General features: G+C 30.4%; 1 protein-coding gene across 1 annotated transcript; it reads right to left on the bottom strand.

Moving 5' to 3' along the window:
* Positions 1–3,687: 3,687 nt before the first annotated feature.
* LOC129966991 (uncharacterized) lies at positions 3,688–19,703 on the bottom strand. Its single transcript, XM_056081616.1, has 6 exons — positions 19,516–19,703; positions 14,216–14,271; positions 12,661–12,771; positions 10,130–10,168; positions 6,362–6,400; positions 3,688–3,868 (listed from the first exon to the last, which is right to left on the bottom strand). The coding sequence occupies exons 1-6, from the start codon at positions 19,634–19,636 to the stop codon at positions 3,827–3,829; spliced, it is 408 nt and encodes a 135-aa protein (XP_055937591.1). The 5' UTR covers positions 19,637–19,703; the 3' UTR covers positions 3,688–3,826.
* Between the last annotated feature and the right edge of the window lie 3,298 nt (positions 19,704–23,001).

The raw sequence follows: 23,001 nt of genomic DNA, 5'->3' as shown, positions 1-23,001 counted from the left end.
CATATTCCGCCGCTAGATGCGCTGTAACTTGTCTCAATAAATTCAGCATAGTCACTTTTCTATATGCTCGCGTTAGTTCTGTGTGGCTACGAGTACGCCATTTTGAATTTAATGTCGAGTTTACACTCGGCCAGTAGGTAGCGCATGTGTAGAAAGGCTGAAAAATGCTTTTCGTTCCATGGTAAGTGATCGTCCAACAAGTGATTACAAGTGACAGGGCAACAACATGCCGCTGCATTGTATTTTTTTTCTTACTGCACTTACGTTTGTAGAATTTGGCGTAAAAAAAATTGATAGCTTATCATGGATTAATTCCGATATTTTTTGCTCTTCGTTCTTTCTGTTAAAAGGGTTTTTTTTTTTTTTTTTTTCATTTTATTTGTCGTTTCTTTTCTATAGTATTCTAAATTTAGGTATATTAACCTTTTTTTATTTTACCATGTTTCTTTGTGTAAATATCCAACATTTTAATATGATACGCAGTGAAAAAGAAAATTTCAGGGACGCCAAAATGGCAGTTTTAACCAAGCATGGAATGCCCAAATCTATCTTATATAAAATTGTAGCAAACATAAATCAGTCCCTTTCGACTTGTGCGCTGCCTACTGGCCGAGTATAAAGCCAGCATCAAATCAAAACATCTGTCAAAGTTTTTACAATATCGTAGATGAATGGACCTTTCTATATTTTGAAAAAGAGTTCGTCCGAAAATTGAAAAATATATTCGATATTCCAACCCCGTTTTCAAATTTATTATTATTATTGCTTTCTCGTTTATTTAAATTTTACTTCGCCGTTGTTTAATGAGGAAAAACTGTTCGATAATGCCGGATAGTTTCTTTCAATTTAGGGCAAATTCTTTTTCAGATCACTAAAAGTTCGTAATTTTGATCGCAAATATCTAAGCCAATTTTACAGATAACTGCATGGAACTTTTTTCTGTGCTATATTATATTGTGCATATTTCAAATAAACTTATAAACCGATCTCTCTCTCTCTCTCTCTTTTTTTTTTTTTTTTTTTTGTTGTTGTTGTTGTCATTTGCTTATTTTACTGTTAAATGCGCTGTAACTTGTCTCAATAAATTCAACATAGTCACTTTAATATAAGCGCGCGTTAGTTCTATTGTTATACGAGTACGCCGTTTACCTTTATCTTGTTGACACGATAACTAGAGTAATTTTGATTGGATTGTAACCGGCTTCGAATATGTTATAAGAAGGGTAAAAATTCATAGGTGGGCCATCTGGTTCAGAGGGAGTGAAAATAGTGGGAGGTTGAAATGTCCATTTCCCTATAACTTCTTTTAAGATTGAAAACGGAAAAATAAATCAAATTAGGTGATTTAGCGTCTCGTTCAAACGAGCAATTTTTGTATGAAACGTTTTTCCATAGTTGTTGCAGTTGCTTTGGGACCAAAAAGGGATTTTCAGCTCCTAACTTTGCTTAATTCTAGCATCAACAAATTATGTTGCCTGTTTTGAAAACAAAAAATGAAATAAAACTTCTACTTTTGCTTCATTTCCGTACTTTAATTTTTTTTAATGCACGTGAACTAAAGATTAATGACCTGAAAAAAAATTAATTAAATTAAAATTTTATTATGGAAAAATTATGAAAAAAATGATCAGCTTAAAAAATTCGTTTATTTTGATTCTTTTGAATGTACAAGGTGCGTCTAGAAAGTACGGTGAATCGGAACATAAAACAAATCATGGGAACAAAATACCTTTTTCTCATTCAAAGTAACATCCATTGGCCACAATGTATTTTTGATATCGTTGATAAAACTGTTGGAATGAGTCAGCTAAGACCTCTTTTGGAATGGAGTTGAGCACATATGTCACATGTCGTCGGATGTCTGCAAAACATGTGCTCTTCAGGATCCCTTTGAGGCGATGAAACAAAGAAGTTCGCAGGTGAGTACGGTGCATGTGCAAGGATAGTTACGTGGCGTTTTGCCAAGAAATGGCGTGCACCGATCTCAGTATGGGGGCGGATGTTATCATGCATCAGACTCCACTTACCAGTTCTATACAACTGTGGGGGAACACTTTGGATGAGCAGCAGTAACTTCTTCAAAATAGCTTCGTAGAATTCGGCATTGACAGTCTACCCTTCTGGTGGATCATTAACAGTCCACCCTTCTGGTGAACAAATTCCTGGTGGATCATGCCGTTAATGTTGAAAAAAGCGATCAGGAGTGTCTTAATCCTGAACTTCTGTAGGAGACACTTTCTGGTGCGTGGAGAAGACGGTAAGCACCATTCCATGCTTTGCCGCTTCGACTCCTGATCATACTGATAGCAACAGCTCTCGTCTCCTGTGACGATTGTTTGCAGAAAGGTTGGATCTTGATCATCACGTGTCAATGAAATCCCCAGCAATGTGTATACCGGTTTCCTTCTGCTCGTTGGTTAATGAGTGCAGCACGAAATGGGAACAAATATTGTGCTTACGAAAATCTTTATGAATGATGGTGATAACACTGTCCTTGCTAGTCCCATTTCCTCCAATATCCATCGTTGAGACAGGCGGCGATTTTGCAACAGCATCTGTCGCACTTCTTGAGGGTCGACCCGAATGCGGTTCATCATCGATGGTTTCCTTTCCCTCTCGAAAACATTTGAACAGGTCGAAACCAGTTTCTACTAACAGCGTCTATTTCGCATACCTGCACCAACAATGCATGCGTTTCTGTGCCGTTTTCCCCAAATTGTAACAAAACTTAATGTTAATCCATGGCTCCATTTCAATTTGACATGTGTTTTCGCACACACGCTGTTCAACTGCTCGTAGTAACGTAAACTGCTTTGATTTCTTACGCTCCTTGCTACGTCTGGTCGCATTTCTCACTCACGTTGCTTCTGAGATATTCATCCATTCACCGAATATTTTAGACGCGTTTAAATTTTAAAATAATCTTTATCTTGGAAGTGACAGTGTGAATGTGTTTTATTTCTCCTTTTAAAATAACAAATTATTTTCTAAAATTGTATTTTCTTTTTAGAAATTATACATAAAAAAGAAATGTAATCATGAAATTACCTTAAACCACCAGGAAATTGAAATTTTCCATGTGTTTGTGTCTCTTGCCGACTGTTATAATCTTTTCGCTTTTGCTTCAAAACTTCAAAGCTCTTCAGTAATATAAACGAGCGTGTTTGTATATTACTTATATATGTTACTTTAAAGCTATTTATTTTGCAAAAAAGTACTATATTACGTGATTGCAACAAAATCATTTTCTATGGTTGTTTCAATTGGTAATACTTAATTGTTTTTTCTAAGGACTGAAAATAATTTGATAATAGTTTAGATGATAAAGAATCAATTTTAGCCTTCCGATTGTTTTAAACTCATATTGAATAATTCAAACTGTAAAATGAAGATAAAAATTATTTCCAACTTTAATAGTGACTTATCCATAACTTGCCGATTTGAGGGATGCGTCACGGAGTTCTTGAACTCAATTCTTGACCTCCGATTGGTTTGATTTAGTTATATTAACTTCCGTTTTGAAGCAACACTAGGGTTATTTTGGGACGGACCTCGTGATTTTGAACAGCTGTCAGATGACGAGGACAAATCCTGATTTTTTAAACTAACATTTTCTGTAATATTTTAAAAATGCTGTAATCATTATTATTTATAGTTACATTAGTTAACACCAATAAACACACATCATTTTTATAATCTAGATATACTTTTATTATTCATAAAAATCTTTACAGTACTACTATATAAAACTCTTTTATCATAAACATATTCTGAAATAATAAAATAACATCGATATAAAATTTATATAAAATATCTCTTTGCCTCTTTACTCTTTGCAGTACTGTTCTTTAATTCCTTTTGCACAGTCCTAAAATACAAAAGAGTATATCATTATTCCAAAACTATTTTATCCTCATTTCATACCTTGATGAAAAATCAAGCAATTCAATATTAAAATTATATCATGATTAAAAAAAGTATATCAATTAAATGAGATAACATTATTTATTTTTTTAAACAAAAATTTCATTGTCCCCATTTTTTTAAAAAAGAAAAACAGAGGTTGGAAGCAATTTCGACTTATTGTGAAGGCTTGAAATATGCATTTTGCTTTAAAATAGAGTTGCGATAAAAACCGAGATTATAAGAAATGTCTTAGGAGATTATCAACACATAGAGAGGGAAGAACAATATGATACGTTTCCTGTAATTTCTTAAAATTAAAATGCTTATAATCATAAGTAAATAAGAAATAAATTTCATTACAAAAAGGGGGATTCACTGTAAAATATTCAAAATAAAAAATAGAATACAGAAAATAATTTTATAATAACTGATAAAAAAATGTATTGCTTTTCTACACAGATATGCAAAATGATTGAAACAATTCATATTTAAGTGGATTTTGTGTGCTATATTCGTGCTAATAAAGAAATTTCATCAAACAATTTCATCGTTAATAGGGACAATTTTCTTTAGGTATTAGAAAAGAAAAGAAAAAGGTAGAACTAGAAAGATACTTGACTAAGTTAGAGCCATGCTAAAAAAAAAAAAAAAAAAAAAAAAATGTCCCCCAAAAAATTTTGTCGCTATTAGTTTAAATCTTAATGGAATGGGATGATGTTTGATACGAACCTAATTACAGCATGAAGTAGCTGTATTTTTCACAAAAAAATTTATTATTTGTATAATTTGTTGGATGAAGCAATGAATTTACAGACGATATAATTTTTTTCACAATAAATGGACAACATAATAGGAAACAAATATAAAATGAAAAAGCACTATTTTCATTTACATATGTATTCATGTTGAAAAGCAGGCGCATTCATTTGAAAAATTTCTGGTTAAATGAAACATGTGTTACCATTTCCTCTATTAATATTTTATTCTTTATTAATTACTACTTTTCTATTAATTTCTAGAGAAAATGTTTTGTCTTCCATATAGGACTAATTCCTCTCTTTCATATTATTTGCTATCTTAAAGGTAATGAATTCGCTATTTGTGTTATAATACCATGCAATTTGGTCTTTTACTTAGTCATATTTGAAACCATATTGCGCATGCTTGCTAAATAAGCATAATAGATACTGATTTTAGGTAGGTTTAGTTTAGTTATATTTACATCCCGTTTTAAAGCGACACTAGGATTATATTAATTTTGAACCGCGGTCAAATGACGAGGACGACACCTGAGCTGTACTGGCGGAGATATTAAAAGGAAAGAAAGAAAGGGGCATTCATTGCATGCTGATTTTAATGACTCGCCATCTTCGGGTAAAATTAATTTAGTTTAGTTGTATTAACATTCCATTTTAAAGCAACTCTAAGGATATTTTGGATCGGACCTCGTAATTTTGAACAGCGGTCAAATGAAGAGGACGACACTTGAGATGGCACCTCCCTCTCCAAGCTTCCACACCATACAGTGGATGAACGTATGGCCCCGACGAATTTAGCTTAGGCCAAACACGCCTACACGACGGTTCTCCGGTGGAATCCGGTCTCGAACTGAAACCCTCCACTTCCGAAACCGAGACCCTCTGTGATTTTTGGTAGGAAGACTATTTATTACAATGATTCTCATAATACAACTTGGAGAAAATTTCGGTATATCTTCACCGCTCATGGTCTGTCTCTAAAACCCAAAAACATTCTCTGTTTAAAAGCTTATAAGCGTATAAAACTTGGTATGCTAGAGCGATTTTGAATGAAATTTTTTTTCTGATTGCTGCAATATTTAGAAGCTAGACGCTAAAAAGTTATTTATTTATTTTTTTAGTATTGCCTGTATTACCAGTATTGCCACATTTATGTAAATATAAATTTCTAATAAAAATAAACTAGCAGAAATATTTATTTGCTTAAATGTAAAAATATATGTCAAAGTGCTCAGCTGCTGAAAATATCAGAAGTTGTGCACGCTTTTGCTCTTTTGAATGCACTGCATTTTAATTATTTATTTAAATGTGACGGTACAGATCAGGTTAAATATATATTTTGCATAAACGCTGAATTATGCGATATCAAAGATATCATCATTATCGATGATGATATCGATATCATCATTATCGATGTCGCTTCAAAATGCAATATTTCATTGTTTTTCGCCTAAAATTCAGAAGGAATGAAAACACTAACAATAATGAAAAAAAATTTATCTACCTAATTTTTTTCGAGTTGGTAGTGCAATTAATGCTGACTAATTAATTTAAATTCCCGTGAAATGCTAAATCAAAAGTTTTAGAAATGCGATATGAAATCTTTTTTTAATCTAATTGAGTATTATTTTCTATTATAATGAATATTTTTTTTATTTAGAACAAATGTGTTCATTAAATAAAGCAATAAAACTTACTTTGAATTTCATCAATGCTGCTAAATCTTCATCAGTCAGCTACAAACGAAACAATAAATAATAAAAATGAGTAAAATGTTTAAAATTAAGATAAATTTTAATTTGTCGAATTGATCCAATCAATCTGCCATTTGCAAGTGAATATGTAATAATGATTGCTTGCAAAATCACGACTGAATTAAAACATGCGAAGAAAGAAGCTTATATTCTTAGAATATTATTATTAAATTTTAATCAACAAAATATTTTTAAAAATACACTTTGAATTATTCGCACAACGGATTCTAAATATAAAATATTGCAAACAGATATATATTTCTAGTAACAAGAGTTTTTTAGTTTTCAGCAAATAGCTAATATGCAAGATATAAAATTCAAGGTCTGTTTAGAATGTAAATTCTATTTATATATATTTTTCTCTGTTTCAAGAATTCATTCTATCTTTCAGACAGGAAAGATTACACTTATTTTAAATTTTCTATGTCAAACAATATAAAATTTCCGAATTCATAGTTGATTGCTTCTCAAGTTAAAAATCCTTGCCAATATGAATACTCACCTCAGAATATTATGTTTATTTTTATTCCTTGATTTTAATCGGAATGTAGTTATTTCTTAAATATAGCATTTGGCTTCTAAAAATGCTTTAGCGTATAAAGATCTTTATGTTTGGAACGTTTGTTTTATAAATAGTACAATCCACGAGGACATTAGAAAAAAAGTTCAAAAAATTGCATTACTTATTACAAAATCTTATTTATTTTTAAAATAAGATATAGTATTAAGATATTATCTATTTCTAAAATAAGTTGTGAGTTCTTGTTTATTCCTATTTGTAGATATCTAAAGTAAAAAAAAAGAAATTTTATTCATTTTGTTATTATATAAAAGAGAATTTGCGAAGGATAAAAATCAATAAAAGGAGATTAACCATATAACAGTTAATCTTTTTGCATTATCAATTTTTATGAAATATTCTACTTTGGATATATGCTGCCGTTTTGAATCAATTAATCCGTAGAACACTTTAAATATTCACGAATTCCAAGTAATTTCTTTTAATTAAATAATACCAACTGTAATTTATTTAGTTCTATTTTACAGGATTTAAAAGTACAATAACAGCTCAATTATCTAGGTATCTACCAACCGAGTTTTCTATTAACTGTACCGATAATAGAAATAGAATTATGTTTTTCATTTTTTAACAATATCAACAATTTTTTCAGAAAGAGGATTGACACTGGAGCCGATTTTCACGTTCCAAAGGTTAGTAAGAGTTCATTATTGAGAGGTGATCTTTGATAATCCAAGATGTTATTTAACGAAACTAAAAATTAAAATCTCATTCTAAATAATTTAAATAATGAGCAATAATTTAAATAATGTGAGTATCATGCATTTTCAAGAAAAGCATGGCATTGTAAATCTGTTGGAAAATTTCACATTGTCCAGGGGGGATATATTCTTTTGAGGACATCTTTAAAAAGTTATTTCAAAAGTGCGTAAGAAGCAATGAAATTTAGTAAAATTCGTGAATTTGCATTAATAATCAGTAACAGATTTGGGAATTTGAAGCTTCAAGTAATGCATATTATGACTTCTCCCTTTTAATAACTGATCAATTTTGTTTCACATTATAACACATTTTTAATTTTAACAAGTATTTTATTCTATTTTAATAATAGAGAAAATATACACTCTTTTATTGTTTAGTATATCATAGGAAAAAAATGCTAAAATAATAGAATTCTTGAAATATTAACCTTAATTATTACTTAATGATTTTCGTAATATAAAAGCATTTAAATTTTTTGATAGATTACAGAAAAGTTATTACCTTTAACATTAAAGATTATTGTTTTACGGGATCTGTCAAATGGAATGTGGCATAACCAGTTAAATTAATAATTAATATTCCAAATATTACACATAATTATTATTTTATATAATTATAAAATAATAATTAATTATTATTTACATCGAATGATTTAAATAATTTAACGTATTAATGCTAGTATTTTATAATTCATAGAATTTGTATTTTTTACAAACTTATTTATATGGCAACTAGATTAATTACCTGTTTTAATTGACTTGCCTACGGTACCTCTTAGTGCAGTAGTTCTAGGTATCTACCTAGTAAAAAATTCGCTACCGTCATGTGGTTCTTATTAGGGATGGGTATTTAAATGTGTCGTGTATTTTCTTAGAAAGAATTGTTCGAATATATGGTTAAAATGGTTCGGTTAATGCGTTTTAGTATTTTCAGATTTATTTTTGCAATTTCAGATAAATATTTTTGGAAAACTTGACAAAAGAAAGAAAGTTATGATTTAACATTTAGTCTTTACTTAACGAATTTTCTATTTTCTAAGGTGATTCCAGTCTCAATAAACTTGGATAATCGAAGGTTTTATTGGATGATGATTCGACGTGTAGTTGATGAGTAATCTACACTATCTACCAATAAGTATGGTAGACACCCATGCAAATGAAGATATCTGCAATCCTGATCTATGCCACGCCTTCTGTACTTATATATAGTGTAGAAAACATCATTGGCATTAGTCGCATGCAAGATGTGACGAAATTCGGAGCTGTCGGACTTCGAGAAAAGCGTAATTACTGAATATCATAGAAATGGCCGATACTTAAGGAGCATATCTAGTAAGTTCAACATTCTAAATTCGAAGTAGCTTTCGTAATTAAAAGTGAATATGAGTGGAGATGTGAATGGGAATTGTCGGAATGTGCTTCGAGTCGGCAAACTCACGAAACTAAGAGACAGAAACCGAAGAGTGCTGTCCAAAAAAATTAAAAAAAAACCTCACCAAACCGATGGCCCATATACTCCAGGAGTTCCAACAAGTATTTGGGACTGTTGTTTCAATAAATATCCTCCGCAAGGAAGCACCTATGCTTGGTTTCCATGGTCGTGCTTCTGCTCATAAGCCTTTGATTACAAAATCCATCCGCGCTGCTCGGTTGAGATGGTGCAAGGCACTTCGAAATTGGGCAGTAGATGAGTGGAAACAGGTTATCTGGGGGATGAATCAAGGTTCAATCTCTATCGGTCAGATGGCAGAGTCTGGGTTTGGCGTATGCGTGGAGAACGCCTTTTGCAGGAATGCATTGTGCCTACAGTAAAGTTTGGCAGAGGTGGAATTATGGTCTGGGAATTTTCTCATGTTATGGATTGGGACCTTTGATCCCAATTCATGTTAAGCTCACCGCCGACTGCTACTCCACTATTCTAAAAAACAATGTGCTTTTTAAGCTGAGGCAATTTTATGGGTTGGATCGTTATTATTTCCAGGATGATAACGCCACTTATCATGTTGCGAGGTCCACCAAGGATTGGTATGTTGACATTGGGGGTGACTAGAGTGGACTGGCTGGCTTGCCCAGAATCCAGATTTAAATCCTTTAGAAAACCTCTGGCACTAGTTGGATCGCCGAATTAAAGAGTGCAGCAACCGTCCAAAATTGGTGAAAGAACTTGCTTGTCTTCTCCAAGCTGAGTGAAAGAAAATACCACTGTCCATCATCCAAACACTTGTGAAAAGCATGTCCCAGAGAATTAAGACTGTAATTGCCTCAGGTGGGGGCTCTACCAACTATTGAATATGAATAAATTGTGTTTATCTCTTTTTTTCGTAGGTGTTCAATTACTTATTGGTAGATAGTGTAATTGTATAAATGGCTAAAAACAAAATAAATTCATGCACGTTTATCTTAACTCAAATGTATAGATAGATAACTTACCGATTTGAAGTACTCTTCAATGAACAAGCAGTCAAAGGTCTGGAAAAAAATGAAACATTCATTAATAAACTTGTAAAAATATTGTTCAGATATCACAATTTAAGCATAGTATACAAAATACGATTTTGACGATTTTTTTTTTTTTTTTTTTTTTGTAGTAGATAAATGTATTTTCACTTATTTTTTGGATTCTTAATAATTAACAAACAATGATATTTTCACAATTTTAAACGGAATTACATTTCTGTTGATAATTTTACTAAATAATGTCTCATTAATCAAAATACATAAATAATAAACCAGAAATTGATTCGTAAAACAGAAAAGATAGATTAAGATATCCGACTAGGTTATAAAAATGCTTTTTTAATTTATTTTTTTAATGATTTGAAAATAAAGTCTAAAATTTCGTAGATTCTAAAGCAGACTTTGTTTTTAATGTATGCAAGACAGAACTATAGATGCAGTAGTTTCAATAATACACAACAAATAAAAATGAAATGGAAATAGTGGTATTTGTAACCGAATATGGGTGATTTATTTTATTTTTACCAAAAAATTCTCTAAAATGTATTTGATATATTTATATTAACTCTCTACGTACTCAGCCGTAGTTTGCTAATTTTAGGTATTTCTGTTAAAAAAACGTGAAAACTACATCTGTTTCCAGCGCATTTGGATGAACTAATTTGCAAGTACAATATCTAAACGCGTTTTCTAAAGAAAGCATATTTCACAGTTCACGGAAAAAAAAAAAAAGATATCTCAAAATCAATTCAATAAAATTTCATGAAATTCGGTTTGCACGCATCCAAAACCTTTGAGGGTGTGATAGACCGCAGATTTTAAGATAGCTTTATTTAGACATATTTTACAGACACTTTAAGTCACAAACATAGACAAATTTTGACAAAAAATTCAACAACGGCAACTTCAAATATCCATAAAAATGTTATTTATTCAAATAATTTTTATCTTGTGGTATGTTACGTTTTATGTAGTTTTAGCTATATATAACTGAAATAAAAATTAAATATTTTTATTATTTTTTAACTTACTCTGTTTCTCCTAACATCGAAAATTTTGCTAAATTTTCATTAAATAACAGTTTTTTTTCCCTCAAAAACGAAAGACAATGAGTGTATTTTTTTCCTTCTAATAGTGACCTTTCAAGTCTGTTTTAGATCTTTGGTACAATAAAAAAAAATTATGTTTTTTTTTTTTTGTTTTTTTTATTCGTCTCCGAACCTAGTCGGATACTTTAAAAGAAAAAGTGTTTTCTATACGAAGAGAAGAATGCTCAGGTTTTCAGTTACTCTTCTTATGGAACAATAAAGAGAGATCCATGTGTTAAGTTATAGTACTTTTTTCTCAGCTTTTTTAAATTATTACATAAATTATCTGAATGAGAATATTCGTAAAATCAGTTATTATGAACAAGAATACAAAAAATTGCCAAAAAAAATAATGTAAAAATTCTATTTCTGCATTCTTTGACAAATTCATTTTTGAGTTCTATACCAACTGATTACACATTAATATAATTATCGGTAACCTCAGGTCGCGATAGCCTGGTTGGTAGGGCGTTGGATTGCCATGCGTTGGGTTGAGAGTTCGAACCCAGATGGCCGAAGAATCTCCGTATAGATGGTGCACGAATAAGCCTTTCTTATCCACGAAGTCCTCCAAGTCGAGGCAATATCACTGGGGCTACTGGGTCAAAGGTAATCGTTCTTTGATTAAGGCCAAAATTACGATCTGTTAATGAAATGTTTGAATAAAGTACGCCTCGTGCGAAGGGCTGTGACGCATGAGTAGTTAAGACGTACTCTTAGGCCTAGATGGCGCTACTGAAACGAGAGACGGTAAAATCACTGACTTCGTCAAGCGGGTTTATCTGTGACAAGTGCCATAAGCAACAACAAAATTGGTAATCTCAACAAGAATTTGAAAAATTGTATAGCAAGCAATACCTTTGTATAATCTATCTGCCAATTTTTACTTTGTGGAAAATAACTAAAAGAACACTACAAAAGAAATATTCTGGATACGAATATCGGGAATATTACTTTCTCTTCAGGAGAGAAGAAATCGCTATTGCATTTTGAAACATTATTTCTTTTTATACCTTTTCCATTGGTAGTTAAAATAATGTTTGTAGTTTAAAAAATCTCGTTAATCGATAATGGAAAGTCATAGACTGACTACTCCGACCCGCCCGAAGGCACACAGAAAAACTTGAATGAGCGGACAGCAGCACTGGCGAGAACTGTGGTTGAGTCCTAAGGATCATCACCGGCTACGGTACAAACCTTCCCTAAAGAAGTACGTCCCGTCATCGATTGAAGGAGTCAGTATCTCCCGCCTTTTCGTGTACCCACAGGGGTGGCGAGAACCAACCCCCATGCCGGAAGATTCTCATCCTCAATTGCGAGGTGCCCTCCCCCTCCGGGGGATATCAATACTGAAACGAAATATTGTTGAAAAACTGAATTTTTAATCATACGATAAAAGAATAAATATAAACATACTTTTCCAAGGGATGCTGGATTTTGACAAAAATAATCCCAACGCTTTGAATCGTCCTCTAGTATTTCTTCCGGTAGCACTTTTTTCAGGCATTCTTCAAGATGAATCTTGCTCTGTACAAATGTAAAATAAAAATAGTCATTACATTGTTCCCATACAGAAAATCTGATGTTTATTTCTATATTGTAGTGAATGCCTGTCATAAATCTGTAAACTACAGGTTCCGTCGAGGCTGTGTGTGACGTAACTGGCGCGCTGCCCATCATCCGAGTATTGACTTGCGCAATGCTTCTGAAAAGCTATTCTCTCCTTTTCTGCAGAACGCTCGCGCACTCGCCTCGGTCAAAAAAGTAAATAAAATTATGCTTCTAACATGTCGCAATAATTGGAGTCAACCACATCTACACGCAACCCTAATTACGAAGTATAATTGAATATACATTAAATAAGTTAAATAGAAGAATAGAAATTATTTACTCAACCTTTAACTTACAATCATATTAGCAGTAATAATAGAATAAATTCCTTACGATGGCCACTATTTGAAATTAATTTGGATATTCGTCAAAAATTCTAAATTAGAACAATTTTTTATCACTAGTTTATAATTGCATTTCATAATTTAATTTATTATCAATAGGTGATTTGAAGAAATTCTTCGAAATTCTTCTGAGTATCATTTGAATTTGTATCCGCCACAAAAACTAATTAAAACTTTGAAGAATTCTTAAGGGAGATGTAATCCCACTCCATCCTGTTTTTATTCCAAAATTCAATCTTTTATTTAAAGGCATTAACTGGAGTCACTCAAAAAGCTAAAGCCAAAGGTAACATTGTAGATAAATTTGTGTCTCAGCATCAAAATCGTGGATTCGAGTCCCGAATTCAAATTAGATTCTCTGGCTTTATATATCAACTTGATGTACGTTAAATCTGTCATCGAAGGCAAACATTCTTTCGTTGTCATGATATGGAAATAGAAGCGCTTGCTGAAGCATCGTCCTTTTCATCTGACAGCAGCTCAAAATGTCAAGCTCAAATGTCATACAGCTCAAATGTCAAAATGCAGATGAAAATGGAATTTAAAGCTATAAGCTCTCCTAAAGCTATTAGTTACTTTTGATAAATGTAATTAATTTCATTAAATACGAATAAGAATTTGAACTGTCATTGGCACTATGTATTGCAAATATTTTGGGAAGAAAAATCTGTTGCTTTTTTATGCACTTAGATCATCTACCCTCTAAAGTTTCCGAAAATAGTTATTTCAAAATAAATTTAAACCATTCTTAATAATTGAGAAAAGTCATTAAGAGAGAGTGGCGAAAGAAAAATAAATAAATAATAAATAACGATTAAAATTAATAAAAAGGTGTCAAAAATTTAAAACTTGAGCACCACGGTTTTAAAGCACTAATTCAATAACTATGATTATCAAGTTTTATACTTTCCAAGTAAGCTGGGTTGGGAAGAGAAGTAATAAAAATCTGCGGAGAAGATTTAAAAAAATAGACAGTATTCAGATGTTTGAAAACATTTTTCAAAAATAATGTTTACCTTCTCAGGTTTCAATTGAGCACATTTCTCATACGCTGTGATGGCTTCTTTAGATCCTATAATAAGAGAATATAAGTTGAAAGAAACTGCAATCATTATTCTTCAGAAAAGTGCTTATTAAATGTTTGCACTCGGTGCAATAATTCGATGCATAATTATTCACTTATACAAGGATTTATGGCTCCGAAAATATATATATAATTGTTTTGAACTGAATTTCCGCGAAAAATTAATCTACAATTTCTTGCCACTATATAGGATTTCTAACAATCAAAATTCAAAAAATAAACAAACTAAATGTCAAAAAGTTTTATCCTCTAGAATGGTGCTTGAGAGGAGGCACCCGAATGTAAGAGGAGGGGAATGCTTGGATGCGGAACGGAGGGTTTCAGGTTCGAGACCCGATTCCACCGAAGAACCGTCATGTAAGCGGGTCTGGGGTACATTAAATCCGTCGGGGGCAAACGTCCTCCCGTTGGTGTGATGTGGAAGCTTGGAGAGGGGGTGTCAGCTCAGGTGTTGTCCTCGTCATCTGACCGTGGTTCAGAATTACGAACACCTTCCCAAAACAGCCCTAGAGTTGCTTTAAAACCGGACATTATATAACTGAACGAAACGAAAGGAGGCAACCGAATGCAAAGGATTAAATATGTAGGACTGCCATATTTGTAATATCCATAATTACAATAAAAATGTGGTTATATCGGTTTTTTAAAAGTTAATAGCAATGGAGAACAAAAATAATAAAAAATGCTCAAAATAAAGTATGAAATTGAAGTGTGTAAAGATCTATAAAATTGTCCAATGACATTCGATGTTTTTATCAAATTCTGTGCTGACTTGCGTTCCTAATCCCTTTATTTATTTCATCTTTTTTCCTTTGTTAAAACGGGATAAAATTTCAATTTTGCAATTTAAGTGTCGTAGATTCGGAACCGAATTCTATGGAAGAATTTCCGTGTTTAATAATTAAGGTAAGTTGAATTTAATGAAGATTAATCGTTTTTCCTTTTAGAGCAGGAAAAATATGAACTCCTTCTGCTGATGTGCGCTCCTTGCTCATGGTTCAAAAATACGTGATCCTCAAATAAATAATCAATGAAAGTCATTGATTTTTTCTAAAATAAGGAATTTCTAGTTAAAATATTAACTACCAAAAGTGTATCAAAAATTCTTATTTGTTTCGAAATAAATATGTTATTTAAATAAGAAGAAATATCATTTACCATAATTTTCTTCAAATATTTTTATTTACATTCATTGAACAGCAATTTATCTCTAACGAAACGCAATGTGAAAATTATAAACATTTTAATAAGGGCATGCGAAATTTTACCATATATCATGATTGCATATAACGTTTAAAACATTGAAATCTCTTCCAAAAATTATCAGTTACGCATGCGGCTGTCAAAATGTTGATTGATGTTTTATGACTGTACGCATCTGTCCTTGTACATAAAAGTCATACAGTCATTTTAAATAATAGTAGGTAATGTCACTGTATATTTTAAGAAAAGTCAAGGGTAACGAATTTTACATTAATATATTTTCTGTTGAAAAATAAAAGATTTTAGTAATTAAAAAATAATCAATAATTAAAAAATTGACTCAAAAGAAATAAAAAATTCACATGAAAAGTTAATGCGAACCGATTACAATAGACACTCTTGTGCCTCGTTTTGACAGAATCGAATTTTAAAAAAAATTCGAGTTCAATACAATTTTTTTTCTGTTTAATCAATACTGTCATGTCATCCAAGTTTAACATTCAAGTACTGGATATCCTAAAATAGCAGGAGAGTGAATACGGATTACAGTTCCTGAACATTATTTACTTTTCCAAATTTCGTACAACGCATTCAGTGTTACTTCAGATCTTAACTCAAAATGAGAAATGTGTTTGCGATATAAGCAAGCGTTTTGGTCAAGTAATTACTTTGCAAACTTGCAAACAATTGAGTGCACGTATGCGGTGACATTTCTTTTGAAAACTTTTGAAAACTGCTTAACCTGTGATTGAAGATTAAGCCCTTTCCTTTTCCTTCCACTCAAAAAAATTTTAAAAAATAAACGAATAACACTTTTTTTAACAACATTCGATTTTTTTTTTGTCATTTTCTTCTTTAAACGAATTAATCTGCAATGTTTTTTTTGTTTTTTTTTTGAATTTTTAAAAATTATAAGAATCATTATTGGTTTTATGAATTTCGATGCCAATGCTTAAGAATGAAAATGGTAATAAAATAAATGTACTATCCTTAATCCTTTCACCACTGACTCGGCCTAATTATTGTTTGACAACGAATTCTAAAACCCTCCGCGCTTTTAGGATGGGCTTACTTCGTCAAAATAGGGGTGAGAGGAAAGATGAAAGGAGGGGATGTTTACATTTAACAATAAAATAAATTCGGATTACTCGCAGACTGAATTAAAATGATACGGTCAGAAATGACACGATACTCACATGCACGTGGAAAAAAATTATACAAAAAAAATATCTAATAGGGCAGTAATCAAGATCAAAGAATGACGGAGAATTCCGGAAATGCACTCATCCTTCCGCGTCTCTCCCCTTAACGAGATAGAATCGTCGGAAAGTGGTCGTCTCAGGATACTGAAACGAACAGTAGCCGAACAGTCAGGAAATTTTATTACTTATAAATCTATTGATATTATAAGAGGAAAAAAGACAGACATTTACAATCTTACAGGGCTTTTGAATTGTTTTAATATACCTGTCATTTAAAGATTATTTTACGCATCTGCTACTCAGGGCTTAGATCCGAATTATGAAATGAAGCAAGACAAGGCATTAGAAAATTTGTTCCATGTAACTCAGTAAAGTATCCTTACAGGTAATAGTAAAAGAGTAGAGTTGAGTTGAGTTTTTTTTTTTTTTTTTTATGGCACAAAAGCCATCTTTGGCTAAGTTGCGCCACATTACGAAATTAAAATATTTGTATCAATTTATAATAAAATCAAAACATGGAATGTTAAAAAATCCAAATGTCTAAAAGTTTAAAACTGTGAGTCATAAAAAAGAGCAACAATGAAGTAAGACATGGTACTATACTAATAAGGATGATTAATATTTATATATGATTATAAAAAGCAGTTTTTTTCTAACTATAAAAGCCAACATGCGGAATTTTGAAAGGCAACTCGCCCAAATCAGGGCGAGATTTCTGAAAACATGCAAGACACTGTATAGATAACCGTGGGCATTCTACAAGAATGTGGAAAACAGACATAGGACTATTACACATTGAGCAAAATGGTATTGGGTCTCCCATCAACGGTATGTGAATCGAGTGTGCGTCAATCCTCAACCTAGTTAAAATTGTGTCCAGCTTTCTGCTGTGTAAAGTGGGCCAGGAATCTATTGAGAAAGGAAAGAGTGTTTAAATTTCAGCAATCCTCTTTTCTAACTAATATGTCATTCCATTCTGAATGCTTTTCATTTCCCGTTCTTTTTGCTTTAAAATCTTAATACAAATAAAGTCACTGAGGCTGCGTATGTATGTATGTTCCATTTTTCCTCCTAAACTACTAGGCCGATTTCAACCAAATTTTGCATAGCTATTTTTTAAGACAGGAAAACAAGTGCTGTCAATTTTTCAAAGTGCAAAATTGAACTTAATATTCGATCAACTTGAAATTAACCAAAGTTTCGTCTTTTTTCTGCTGTAAAATTGGAACAAATAATCTTAATAGAAATATTTAAATACTGTCTTCAAATCCAAAATTTTATGATTTCAAAAACATCAATTTTATTTTTGCACAATATTTCTTTCAACTGTTATTTAATTTTTTTAAAACTTCAAACGTATTAAAATTATTGTCAACTTTGAGCTACTCAAACATATTGTTTTAAATTCCTGCTTTATTTTAATACATATTCTTTTACCAAGCTTTCATTTGTTTTAAAATAATGATTTAAAGATACCAAAAAGCGAAGAGAAGTCAATGTCTCAAGTGGAGGAAAGAAAAGTCAAGCTCTTGCAAAGAATTGAAGCACATGTTCGACGACAGCATCCGTTTCAGGTAATGAGAAATTAATCATATTTTGCCTTCTTCTGCTGAAATTTCGAAGGAAATTATTACGAAACTATATAACTATAAAATGAAAAATTTTACTTTTCCAACAATAACAATTTCATTTTTGTGATTAAAATTTTAGAAAATAATAAATTTTAAAATAAGGAAATTTGTAGGTACTGCTTTGCTGGACAGTGCTAAAATTTTGAACTATTCTACGAGCATTTTTTTAAATTTCTCCTTTAATTCAAAGCTTTTGTCTTGAATAGAGGTTTATAGATTATAATATTTAAAAATACAAATATAATACTAAAGTAGTTTCTGTGTTGGAATGTTATGCAGGAAAAATTTTAATACCGAGCAACGCCAGGTATGGATATTAGTAATTTAATAAAGCTGAAGGAAAATTCTTTAAAGTTGTCGGTATTAGCTTAGAAACTCCGCTGTAATCGCATGTTTTGAAGTTGTGACATCAGTCTTTTCAAATATGCGCCAAACGATGAGACTAAAAAAGTCGTTTAACCCAAATCATTTAAGTAATAATTAATTAGGTATATTATTATTTAAAATTTAAGACCTTGAAAGGGGATTAAATGTAAAAACTAGAAAACTGTACAATTTAAAATTATATTTTCTTTTTACTTTCATATATATAAAATGGATAAACAATAGCGAAGTCGTAGGTGCAGTAGCTAATATTTTATAGACCATACTATCCATTAAAATGTATTGGGTAGTTTATAGATATATTTTCGTTTTTAAAATGTGACATTCTAAAATATTGCAAAATGAATGAATTTTAAAATGAAAACTAAGTTCTAAATTAAAAAAGATCTTGATAACGTTTAGTTATCAATTCTGTGACGATATGTAATATATGATTCAATATCACAATAAATATTTGTAAGAACTAATTTTTTCTTTTTGTTATTAAAAGTTAACCATGATTCCATAGAAAATGCGAAAACGGTTAAAGAAATAATTTTTCAGCAAATTTTATTTTGTACATATAATATAAAACTCAGTATTGTTATCTGAATAGTAAATTAAATTTTATTTTGTACATATAATATAAAACTCAGTATTGTTATCTGAATAGTAAATTGTGGCGATTAGAATGTTCTATAATTGGTGAAATATCTTAAACCAGTTTTTAAGCGGTCATAATTCACGATAACAATGTTACCTACTCCATTAAAATCGTCTGCCTTTGAATTAAATTCTGATTCTCTAAAATATTTTCAAGAAATCTGACTTACCACAAGAGATACACTTGTAAAAAGACACAACTCTTTCCCTCCTCTTTTCTTTGTCGTCATCATCGGCCCTACAAGATGCCAAAACAGCAAAAGAAATTGTGAGAATAATAAATGTATTCATTTTTGGAATCCAAATCTAATGCGATAGTTTAGAGTAGCAAAGCAGTTCTGATGTGAAATATCCGTACTAGTTCTAAACCTTTTATATCATATTCTTACGATTAAAAAAAAATTATGCTTTCCTGGTTGCCAGAATCTCAGAAGTCATTCCCAGAAAAAAATCCACACTTATTCATTCTTCGCTGAATTTGTAACCTCAATTTTCAATACAATGCTTCATTGAATTTTACATAAAAGTGATAATAAGCGAAATAGTACTTTCGTGTATCAAAGTAATTAACTTTAAAATAAAAATAAACTAAATATTTTTTTAAGAAAATGCTGCTTCATGTCCGAAGGCCAGATCAGAAAATTCGTATCGGTAATTATGGTTAAAGTATTTGTTCCGCAAGCTTGTACTTGTTTTCAAGGTTCTTTAAAATCTGGGCTGGATGATTGGACGTATTTTCCATTTTTAATATGGAAGATGGCTATTGTTTGTTCTGTCAAAATACTCGGACTATCTCTTTCAAATGATTCTTACTTCTTTTCGGAAAATAAATAAAAGAAAAATATAAAATAGTAGAAAACAATACTTAATCGATTTTTGATGTGAATCTCTAAAGCGTTGCATGCACCTCTGAATTGCAACATTTTCCTTGAGCAGGAAATGAAATTAGTATGTAACACAGCATTGTAAAAATAAAAATAAAAATGACTTTTTCTAGAAATATCATGAAATAAAATAAAATAACATTAATTTTATGGTGATTATTAATGATTTCAAAAGACTATTCTTGTAAGCCTATTTTAAATGCTCTAGAATCAAATTGCAAAATATTTTTCAAAAGCGAAACATTTGTAATATATTAAAAATTATTTACTTTAATCAGTATCAGCTAATGATTTCATATTTTATAGCACACAGTTAAGTCCAGATTTTTATAGTTTTTACAGTAATATAATTTTTGAAAAAGTCTGTTGTTCATGTCGGTTATGCTTTCATATATCTCAAAAGTTTTTAAAAATATATCAGTGATCATTAACAAAAAATATTCTACTAATAGCAACTTATAAAGTAAATATTTCCAACTTTATTGCAACAATAGGCTACAATGTTTTTTACGGACTTCACTTATATAATATTTGCTTCATATAAAAGAAAAAAATGACTGTACAAATTTTTTCTCATAAATTGGAAGGATTTTTTTTTATTTTTTATTTCTTAAACTTTGTATTTTGATTAAAGGAATTTTAATTCCTTACACCGTTTTAAATAAAAAGTGCCAACATTTAAAATCTTTCAAATCCAGTAAAAAGAAAATTAACTTAGATCATGACACTTTTGTTAAAATATCTTTAAAATATAAAAAGCAATTTTTCTAGAAATATTTATACGTTCAGAAATAATACAGGTCGAAAGTATTAAGCAAATTGCAAACAAATATAAAATAAATAACTTGCAGAAATTTTGATGATAATTTAATTCTGAATTTTGAATATTTCAAAGTGATATTTAATTAATAAAAATATATAATTGTATTCATGATTTTTGCCGACATTTTGCATCAAAAAATTATGTCAAGTGATCGCAAGATAGATGGTATTGTGCTATAACAAACGGATGGTATTTCCGAAATACTTCGCAAATGTCTTATAAAGATTTTGATTGTCTTTCGAAAACAGTCTTCCCAAACTTTCTCGCATACTGTCTATTGAAGGTAAATTTGTATTTTAAATGTGCCCCCCCCCCCTCCCGTTATCTGATTGAAACCAAAATTTGACGCAGAACTGTAATTTTAGTAACAAGAGCACATATCCAATTTCATTTATCGAAGTCATTGTGTCTTTTTAATTATCGCGTTTACATATATGCGAATGCATAGAACAACAGACTGTCGACACATTGATGAATTTGATTCGGATCTACACCTTAAATGCTAAAACCGTGTATTAAATTTCATCCATCTAGCTCTTTACGTTTTATAGTTATCGTATTCACTTGTACTTCGACAGATAGACAGACAAATTGATTTAGTTCAAAACTAGATAAAAATCTACAAATTTACTGTGAAGACCACGTACCGAATTTCATGCGTCTGGCCTAAAGTGCTTTCGTGTTATCATGTGTACAAACAGACAGAGCAATGACCAGATAATCTAAAAATGTATTTTTCGAATCGAGGGAAAAGTAAAGTCAAAATTTCGGATTTTTTTTTTTTTTTTTGACGATTTTAATACCTTTTCTTTGTATAGTTCATATATGAGATAGTAAAATGGCAAAGAATTGAAAATTAATTACCACTGTTTTCCTTCGAGTTTCAAATAAAAAACAACTAAAACATATTTAACTTAAACTTTTATTCTAAAATATATATATATATATTTTTTGAAGGGAGATGAAATAAACTGTTAGAAATAATTGGAAGTATGAACATAAAATAAGACTGCTCTTATTAAATCTCCTAATGTATTCCTGCATGAATGTAAACAGCTCTTTACTAATTATTTTAATTTTAATAAAGGATTTAATTGCTTATATTTAATTTTTACTTGTTTTTAGCAACTATTTAACATGTTTTTTTAAAAGTAAAACACACATCTGCTAGATCACTTTTAAAGAGCTGCAGTACAGATATTAAATAAAAACCATTTTCCCGAATTTTAAACATGGCTTTCACCAGCAAAAAGTACCAAATTTTATAACCGATATCAATTATGTATAATTTTAATGTAAACAATCTTTTGCTAAATATTTTTCATTTAAATTTAAGATTATTTTAAATTGATTATTTTAATTTTAAATTTAAGATGAAAAAATGTTGATTTCAGATATTAAATTAAAATCCTTTTATCAAGTTTTAAAAAGAATTTTAATTGGTTAAGGATCCAAATTTTACTAAAGAAAAGCAATTTAGCAGTTATAATATTAAAAAATATAGAAAACTAAATTATTGCTTGATATTACATCAAAATTATACTTTAAACTTCTAAAATTAATTATTTCATTATGGATCTGCTAAAATTTTATGGTTTATCTTTGTTTTTTAGTCGCCACTTAGTCGTGGTTACTTATATGAAGAATGAAAATGCATTTTAATGCTTCTTTCCTAAATTAACAAAATATCTGTTTCTTAAAAAAAAATACCCCCAAAAGAAATGACAATATGTTTAATTATTCCAGTTTTCAAAGCTCAAACTCTTCAGAAAGGCTAAATTTAAATCGTTAAATTAAAACGCAAACTCTTTGTTTTTAAAAGCGGAGATATTCGATTGGTCTCTTTGATCACAATATTGTGAAGACTGCGTTATTCATTATTCATTACAACAAATTTCAGCTCAAGTGATTACTCAGATTCAACTATTTCATAATATTATAATAATAAG

The sequence above is a fragment of the Argiope bruennichi genome, chromosome 4 (assembly GCF_947563725.1).
Source record: "Argiope bruennichi chromosome 4, qqArgBrue1.1, whole genome shotgun sequence".
NCBI classification, from domain to species: Eukaryota; Metazoa; Arthropoda; class Arachnida; order Araneae; family Araneidae; genus Argiope; species Argiope bruennichi.
The sequence above is the reverse complement of the archived record's forward strand: the minus strand, read 5'-3'. Positions and strand labels throughout refer to the sequence as shown.

Excerpts from the sequence above, each read along its gene's own strand:
- LOC129966991 (XM_056081616.1), bottom strand. The coding sequence starts at position 19,636 with ATGAATACATTTATTATTCTCACAATTTCTTTTGCTGTTTTGGCATCT. Across the intron at positions 14,272-19,515 it reads TTACAAGTGTATCTCTTGTG|GATCTAAAGAAGCCATCACA; the intron begins GTAAGTCAGATT and ends CTCTTATTATAG. Across the intron at positions 6,401-10,129 it reads TTGAAGAGTACTTCAAATCG|CTGACTGATGAAGATTTAGC; the intron begins GTAAGTTATCTA and ends TTTCGTTTGTAG.